Source organism: Setaria italica, chromosome VIII (genome assembly GCF_000263155.2).
Source record: "Setaria italica strain Yugu1 chromosome VIII, Setaria_italica_v2.0, whole genome shotgun sequence".
Classification (NCBI taxonomy): Eukaryota; Viridiplantae; Streptophyta; class Magnoliopsida; order Poales; family Poaceae; genus Setaria; species Setaria italica.
Window position 1 is genome coordinate 22,525,914 of NC_028457.1, and position 8,656 is coordinate 22,534,569.

At 47.5% G+C, this 8,656-nt stretch overlaps 1 protein-coding gene across 5 annotated transcripts; it reads right to left on the reverse strand.

Moving 5' to 3' along the window:
• Positions 1 to 357: 357 nt before the first annotated feature.
• Positions 358 to 4,884, reverse strand: LOC101772382. 5 transcript variants are annotated; one of them, XR_002678743.1, is made up of 5 exons: positions 4,307 to 4,877; positions 4,014 to 4,217; positions 3,633 to 3,733; positions 1,718 to 1,764; positions 358 to 1,100 (listed from the first exon to the last, which is right to left on the reverse strand). XR_002678743.1 is itself a non-coding variant. In XM_022828924.1 (5 exons), exons 2-5 carry the CDS (start codon positions 4,044 to 4,046, stop codon positions 909 to 911), a joined length of 426 nt encoding a protein of 141 aa, XP_022684659.1. In that variant the 5' UTR covers positions 4,047 to 4,217; positions 4,307 to 4,884; the 3' UTR covers positions 358 to 908. The 5 variants fall into 5 exon arrangements, 1 of the variants encoding a protein (XP_022684659.1); XR_001164698.2 differs by having other exon boundaries at positions 358 to 1,124; XM_022828924.1 differs by having other exon boundaries at positions 358 to 1,124; positions 1,689 to 1,764; positions 4,307 to 4,884.
• Positions 4,885 to 8,656: the final 3,772 nt, after the last annotated feature.

Here is an 8,656-nt window from a genome sequence, read left to right on the forward strand (position 1 = left end):
ATATATAAAACACAAGACCGGACAATAGAGTATATATAAAGGCATCAACAATGTAGGCTCCGATTCTAAAACATAAGACCAGACCAGACAACAGATAAGTATATATAAAGGCATCAAGTCATCAACAATGTAGGCAAGGAGCATGTAGAACCTGATTACAGTGTCCCTATATGTTAACCATTATTTGTGCTTCAATTACTAAGTCACTGACAGTAGTAACAACTAATTGTGTTTCATTTAATAGGGAACCAAACTGATTTATGTTGAGAAAAAGCATTATGAGTACTCATTTTTTTAGGATCAAGCGATGCTACAGGAAAATGTTTCCGTTCAGAAAATTTACATAACCAATGGATATATAAGCTATAAATATGAGGGCATAATATAAAAGCACGAGAATCGACCTGAGATCTAAAGAAGAGTTTGTCCAAATTGTTGCCTGGTGATATGGTAACCAGAGAACATGTGCAATGAGCATACAACAGTTACACGGCTGCAGTACAGCACAAAGACAAATAAAATTCTGAAAATAGATACTATCAGACTTTAAAGGAGCATAGATGCTAAACTGGTATAACAAGAAAATAATCTCCCATTCCAGGGACTACTATATTTGCATAACCAGCCGAATGGAATAAATTGGGTAATCATCATCTTCAGCTATCTCCATAGTAAGGAGCTTAAAAAAGCGTAGCTTCCCTTACGCAACCTATGAGGTAAATCTGCAAAATAAATGAATACCTAATGCTCCATGTATATTATAATACAAGGCTAACTAAATTGTAATTTTTTTACACCTAGATAATTGGCACATAACCTGAAAAAGTTGTACAGGAAATTGAAAATAATGAGTGGAGTATAAAAGGATTGCCATTTGGGAAAGACAACTACATGATTTCTATTTCATTTCACTGATACACTATGGCAGGGAGGGAGATGTGAGTAATAGGAGCAGATGCACCTGGGCACATGAATGCTGGATGCACAGGAGCAACAGAGATGGTCGGAGGAGAGAATGGGTTGAAGTCCTTGCTCAGGAGGTCGCACACACTGGTGATGCCTTCAGCAGCACGTCCCGCTGCTGCACGACGTCTCACCTCCTTGAAAAAAAATATGATGTGAACCTACAGGAAAGCAATCAGCCGTAGGATTACCATCTGAAACTGTAATGATGTTAATCAGGTATAAGAATTAATAGCAGTAATCATAGTCCAGATGCTCATCAGTGCATTCTAACTCATAAGCAATGCTTTATTACATAATTATCAATCATGTAAGGATTAGACGGCAGAAAAGGTAACCTACTTTTCGGAGCATAGCAATACTTGGCTACATGAATATTAATCTTTTGAAGCAACATATAGATATCATTGGTTAATCTTATGCGCGCGAAGTTATTAATCATTTGATGATGTGTGTTTGATCTATGCTAAAATAATTGCAGCAAAATGATCTAATGAAAATGAAATTACTATATAGGCTATTAGTCAACACAGGATAAAATAATGCAGACATAGCAGATGAACTTTATGAACATGTTAAAATGCATAGTAGTCAAAACTGAACAAATATTTAGATTACATAGATCCTTAGTGGCCTTGAACATACAGTTCTATATAAGGCTGTACATTACTATAGGATTTTCATATATCTATTTAGTTTATGATTAGCTTCCTTGGCGATGGCACCTGAGTTGTTTTGATTTGTGGCCACAAACCTGACCCAGTGATGGTCGTGTTGAGGCTGTCTTTAGCGAACCGGTCTCTAAAATATGCAGATAAAATGAAGATTTAATATCAATGAAACAATCATTCAGGTTTTAATCATTGTAGGCTGGTATGTTACAAATAACATGAGCAACTGAGTAATTGATTTAAGAGTAAAATGCATGAGCGGTCCCTAAACTTGTGTGAGTGTGTCATCTAGGTCCCCAAACTTCTAAAACGCAGATTAAAGTCCCCAAACTTGCTAATTGTCCCATATAGGTCCAAAGCTTTAGAACTTCCATTAATACCCCCACATGGCATGCTGACTCCGTGATGACGTGGATCCACACGTGGGGCCCGCTCGTCAACCTGCCATGACGCCATCTTCCCTTCGTCACCGTGTGCGCCGCAACGCCCATCGTCGACCGGCTCCACCTCTTCTCGAACACGACGTTGGTCGTTAGGCACCCGTGGTTCCACAAGCCACAGGCCACAGCGCGGGCTCCGCGTCCACGACCGCATGCATTTCCGTGGCCTCGACCTCAACACCGCCGAGAAGCCCTCGCCGGATTTGGCTTGCCCATCCGATTCGGCCGTGCCATCACTGCACCTCGAGACAGCCCCATCTCCTACAGCAAGCCCCCTTTGGCCAATCATCCGCAAAAATCAGCCACCGCTGTTGCCAAATTCCTCAAGTTCCAATCCTGCATAGACTCAAATCCCCTTCCCGTGAGCTCAGATTGCATCAATTTCCCGTGGATGTAAACAGGACATGATGCGGGGACCCGCAAGGCCAAAATCCGAGGTGACACATGCTGGTGGCTTCCTCGAATACGATGGATCTCACAGGATTGTGCCGGCCTGCTTGAGGAGCGGGATTAGCGATCAGTTGATGTGCGCAGCCACGAGCCCGCAACGCGATGTCAAGGTCCATAGCAATGATAAGCTTGCCGCGATGTGAAGACAAGGGGGCGGGCGATGGGCACGCCGGCAGAGTCATAGCCGAGGATGCGGGCGAGGGCGCGGTCCAACTCCGGCCGCGCGGGTGGAGGTCCAGCTCGTGCTGGTCTTCCCCATCGCCGGGGAGAGGATCGCCGGTGGACTCATGGACAAGGAGATAGAGAGAGTGGATAGAGAAGCGTGGTAGAGCTGACATACGGATCTACGTGTCCACGTCACCATGTAGCGAGCATGCCATGTAGGCATATTAATGGAAGTTCTAGAGATTTGAACCTATATGGGACAATTAGCAAGTTTGGGGACCTTATTCTGCGTTTTAGAAGTTTCGGGACCTAGATGACACGGTCGCACAAGTTTAGGGACCGCTCATGCATTTTACTCTTGATTTAAATGTGGAAAGCATGCAGGCATAGTTCAACCTGGAACCCTTCAATAAGTTTCACGTAATATGTCCACTTACTCATCCCTTTTAAAAAAAATATGTATCCAGTTTTTTTAGTTTAAGCTATTAATCTAATCATATCTAATTTTACTAATATGCCAGGCCAACTAACAGCTGCAAAAAAGCTGATAAAGTTTAATTCAAAGATTCATGATTAATAACTCAAACATGTGATCGAGGCATTTGCAAAATATTAATAATGCAACTTCTACCTTGCAGCTAATTATGTTGGATTGCACAAAATTGCAATGGATAACTGGATACTAAGACCGGCAGGAAAACAATGATTAGCACACATAATGCAAACTCAGTGTTAAGTGTTATTTGTTATCTTTAAGCCAATTTAAAAAATAACAAAATTGTGCATCTAGGAACAAGAAAAAGTCTCAGATGATTTGTGTCGGCGGTAATTTTGATTTAGAAGAACGTTGGCACTTCTATGTATTCTGATAAGTAAAAAAAAAAGGAACTGCATATAGCTAGAGCAAGCCACACTTGTGACTTGTGAGAAGGCGAAAGCTTACATATTGAAGCGATTCTGTCGCAGGCTTTGATCCAGATGAGCTGAAATTATTGCTGGTAAGCACCAAGGGGAGCCTTGTCTGCGTACTTGGATGATAATCATCTGCATTGTTTGGGACAAAAGATGGCAACACGTTGAATATTTATTAGGTTTGTGGATTTTCTGGATGAGAACTTCCATAAGAACAATTTATAAATCTAGAAGGTTTGTAAAATCAAACTATTTTAATTATTTATTGGAGTCTAGATAAATATAGATCAAATCAGTTCTGCTGTAGCATTCTGATAACATGTGTGGTGACATAATATTAGACAAACAGAAATCAAATAAGAAAACAATCAGGGAATATATGGTCACTGGGGATGAGGAAAGAGAAATCAACCTGGGTGATAGGCGCAATGCTTGGTGTAGACATAGGCTCAGTAGTTGGGGAAAGCGATGTTGACCTCACTCTTATTATAATTGTGCCACATGATCTGTGTTAGGAGCTAGACATTTTGTCGAACATGTTACAGGCAGCTGAGATACTGCGTCGTGCTTTCTGTTGGTGCTTACTATCCACGATGGTGCTGCCGCCTGTATCGCTCTACATCCAGGAAGAAGGCCATATGTAGAGCAAGGCAAATCAATCTCAAGCATCAGGTTGGAACTTATCGGCAGCGGTAGGAAGCGTACTTGAAGTCAGGAGTTCTTCAAGGTGAAGAGAATCTGGTTGATGCAGACGAGGCAGCCGGATGTTGTGCCGCATCAGAGAAGGCCGTCTGTACGCCACCTTGATCTCGCGGCTCCTGCTGGCCTTCTTGTGGCGCGCGTATGGGAACGAGGTAGATTCCGCCGCCGCCGGCAGCGCCATTCCCCGCCGTGAAACCGGAGCGAGCGGAGCCGAGGACTTCACGGCGGAGGTGGCAGAATCGAAGTCCTGCGCGCGGGCGAAGCCCCGCTGGTGGCCGCCGACGCCGAAGCGACTAGCCTCGCGGCCCGCGCGGCAGCTAGCCACCGCCGTCCCGCTGCCGGTGACGCCTGCGCCTTTGCGGCCAGCTGCTCGCCGCACGAACGGCCCCACAGGCGCTCGCAAGTGGCGGCCGCCATCCGCTTGCGCTATCTGTCTGCGCCACCTGCGCGAGCAGCTGAGGAGGCTGACTAGAGGGCCCGGAGGAGGGTGTAGACGATGACGGCGGCAGGTCGGAGGGGGAGGAGGGGCCCGCGCGCATCAGGCTGGCCTCGGCGACCGCCGCGTCGGCGGCTGATACAGCTGGTTGGCTCTGGCCCAGACCCGCGCAGGGACTGTTGGAACGAGAGGCATTTTGTAAAATTCATTTTAATTAAAACATGACAATTAACATAACGTAAACAGGAATATGATCATAATGAACATAAAGCATACAGAGATAAAGTTCAAAAGGGAATACCCAGAGGTGGGGCTAGTTCCGGAGGAACCGAATGCGCCGTTACCCGACATTGATAGTCGAGCCTGTTCGATGTAGCCGTTCAAGAATTGACGCAGTGTAGAGCTGAGGCAGTGCAGATGCGTCACCGGAAAGTAGTCGTAGACGAATAGTGAGCAGTCGCGCAGACGCGCTCCTCAAAAACTTGATCGCCCTTCTACTCCTCGGGTGCAAAGTCCGTGCAGACAGATCGCTGAAACAGAGATGACAAAAGCGCAGCACAGCAGTGGACAAAAGCTCTGGTGGTCAGTGTTTTCGCACGCGAAAGAATGAGAGGCAACCTCTCTCCTACACGCAGCAGAAGACCTTCGGACGCCAGGTTAATGCAGCAAATAAAAATGTCAGTTTCTGGTAACTGCCAGCTATTAGCAGTCGTCAGTTACTGGTCATCAACTGTGACCAAAAACTGCAAAATCTGACAAAGCCCAACCCACACATCATGTCACCGCGCCGCAGCACAGCTCGGCGAGCGAGCGCGCGCGTGTGGCATCCTGCTATCCCTCTATCAACTTCTCAATAGGTGCAGCACAGCTTCACCATATAAGTTGGTTAGGGACCCTCTCAACTTCCAAGTTGGTTTTATTCTTTCTGTAACTACCACCACTAATAGGCCTTGGCATTTATTTGATTAATTAAGCAATTAGGCCTGCCCAATTATTCTAACAGGGACACCCGTTCTCGAGCGCAGGGAGCGGTGAGCTCCAGTTCGGCCTGGACGACCGTCACCGGGGCCGTGCTGCTCCGCCGGCCACGCCGCCCCAGCGCCCGCACAGGCTCGGTAGCACAAATGCTGCACCGGCCGCTATGGCCGAGCCGCTCCGCACAGGCTCGCCGCAGCACGCCGTCGACCGTAGGTGCCCCACCGGCCGTGCCACCCCGCCGGCCGGCGGCCGCTAGGGTCGAGCGGTTTCGTGCTGGCTTGCTGCAACACTCGTGGAGGTGGGAAGGCGGGGAGGCACAGGCACGTAGCGCTCCACTGCGGGGCGACGAGGGTGAAGGTGAGGGCCAATGGCAGACAAGCGCAGCGCAAGCCAGTTAGAGGAGCGGATAAGGTAGGTAGGAAGGAGGCCACGGAGGCTTCTGGGGGAGAAAATGAGAAAGCTCTCGAGCTGGAGATATTTCGTACTTCCTCCATCCCAAATTTTTATAAATTTTATTATCATTTAGATATAATATTTATAAATTTAGAAAAGCCAAAATGACCTATAATTTGGAACGAGTAACAGCATCATGATCATGGGGTGAATAACAGCCGCTGATTTACCATCGGACGCAGTAAAACATTTTTACTAACATGGCCTGCCTAGCTGCGCACCGACCGCGCCATCTTTAAAGAGGAGGTACTTGGCTTAGGTCCATTAGAAGCCAACTTCTTCTCCGCCAATCATTTTTCTCCTCCTAACATCTTCCATCCCCGCTTCCTCCCATCTCCACCCCAGCCGCTAGTGACTAGCGCGCCGCCACACTACCGGCTCACCCAACCACCACCGCCCGCCCGCCCCTCCTATCGTGCATCTATGGGTCCACCATAAGGTTTGAACAGTCCTAAATATAAGGCTGAATACCGAGACGTGTGTGTCATGGAGGCTACGGTACAGGACGGCATAGTTTACGTGGCAGGACAGGAACTAGTCGAGGATTAGAAAAACTACTCGTAGCAGTTAGAGTAGGACTCGCTTAGTCGAATCCAACTAGTATTCTTGTAAATCAAGCGACATGTAACCCTGCTCCCGGAGATATAAGGCGACGTAGGAACCCCCTCCAAAGCAATTCAATCCAACCAACACACAGGACGTAGGGTATTACGCAATCAAGTGGCCCGAACCTATCTAAATCGTGTGTCTGTGTTCACCTTCGAGTTCCTGATCTCAGTGAGCCCTATTAACCAAACACTACCTCAGGCACCACCCTCAGTAGGTTGTCAGGTCTAAACACCAATAGCTGGCGTGCTAGGTAGGGGCTCTCGCTGAGAATCCATTAGCAAACTCGATGACCCAAGTCATCAAACCAATGGTCGCGTTCAAAGAGGGTGTGACCTTCATCTTAAGCTCTTGGGTTGGCGTCGTAAACGGTGCTGCAAACTTCCATCACCATATTGCGCCAACCCCGAAGAAGCAGCAGCAATCCATGAAGCTCCAGCATCAAGCTCTGGAGGATCTCTTCAAGAAATTCAGCGAAATTTCAATTTCTGACTAAGGCTGGGGGGACGAGTCCGAGTACAACTCGACTTCTCCTGCTAGTCGGACTCATTTTCACGAGCCGGCGCTTAAGCCATCATGTGAATTGGACTACAAACCAAGTCAATTCCCGTTCAGACTCTGAAACACAGTTGCTATTTACCAAGCTACCCTATCCAAATCACAATTCGACCCGGATACGATCGAGAACCTCGACCACTACTCGAACCCAGATGATGAGATCCCTTTATCAGGTCTGTAGCAGCGCTTGGTAATCACATCGACTCCGCAAGGTAGATTCGTCTACTGGCCCAACATGAAGCCACCTGCTCTTGCTAGGAATGACAATTCACACCTTATCGTCTACCTTGATACCCTCCCGTGCTAGGAAGGAGCTCCTCTGTCGCCCATCTACGAAGAAGGCGGCTCCACGGAGGTCATCACGTCAAGCTTGGGAAGCTACTCTCCAGAGTGAGAACTCTTCACTCTCATTGCTGGACAAGAAGGCAAAGATAAAGAGCAATTGGAAAGAAATCCGTGCCATGAACATCATCCAAATGATGTCTCAAAGAATGAGCTCACTGCCAACGTTGCTGGAGAAGAGACTAAAGCTTAAAGAACTCGCGGATGAGCAAGGAACGCTGCAAAAGCAGAGCGCTGCCACCGCCTTGTAGCAGACCTGTCAATCATGAATCTGGATAACACTTTTGAAGCAGTTCAATCGCGTCAACATCATACTCCTCTTGCCACCATCGCATCCATTGATCTTATTACCCGCACAATGCCACAGGACAAGTATACTAGATATTTGGCTGAACTGGCGAAGCGCGCGTACGAACAAGTCGATCAATAAAACCCGATACATTCAGTTCAACACACCCCATCCCAGCGTAGTCAACATGGCAGTAGCCATAGGCGCACTCCATCCAGACAAAGTCAAATTAGAGGCGCCAAACCAAGCCAAGCTGAAGTAGAGGGTAGTCGAGCAGGACCCTCGGGAGGCCATGGCCACCGTAGGGCTAACCCAGAGCCTAAGGATCTTTGTAATAAGATCAACCCAGGCTGCGACGCCCGTACCATCATTGATGAATGTCGCGTCGCTATGAGCGCAGCAAGAGGTCAAGTATCCAGGAGAAGATTCCAACGGGTTCCCCGCCTTCTCAAGACACATGAGGAGGATAATTCTACTCGAGAAATTCAAACCTCCAGGTATCACCAAGTACAATGGCAAGCAGGATCCAGTCCAATGGCTACGGTGCTACTCACTATCAGTACAGGCAGCAAGGGGGAACAACGACACCAAGGTTATCTACTTCCCTATCTGCATGGAGGCAGCGCCACTCACATGGCTCGAGTCATTAGACAAGAACTCTATCAACGTGGATGGATCTCAAGGTGGCGTT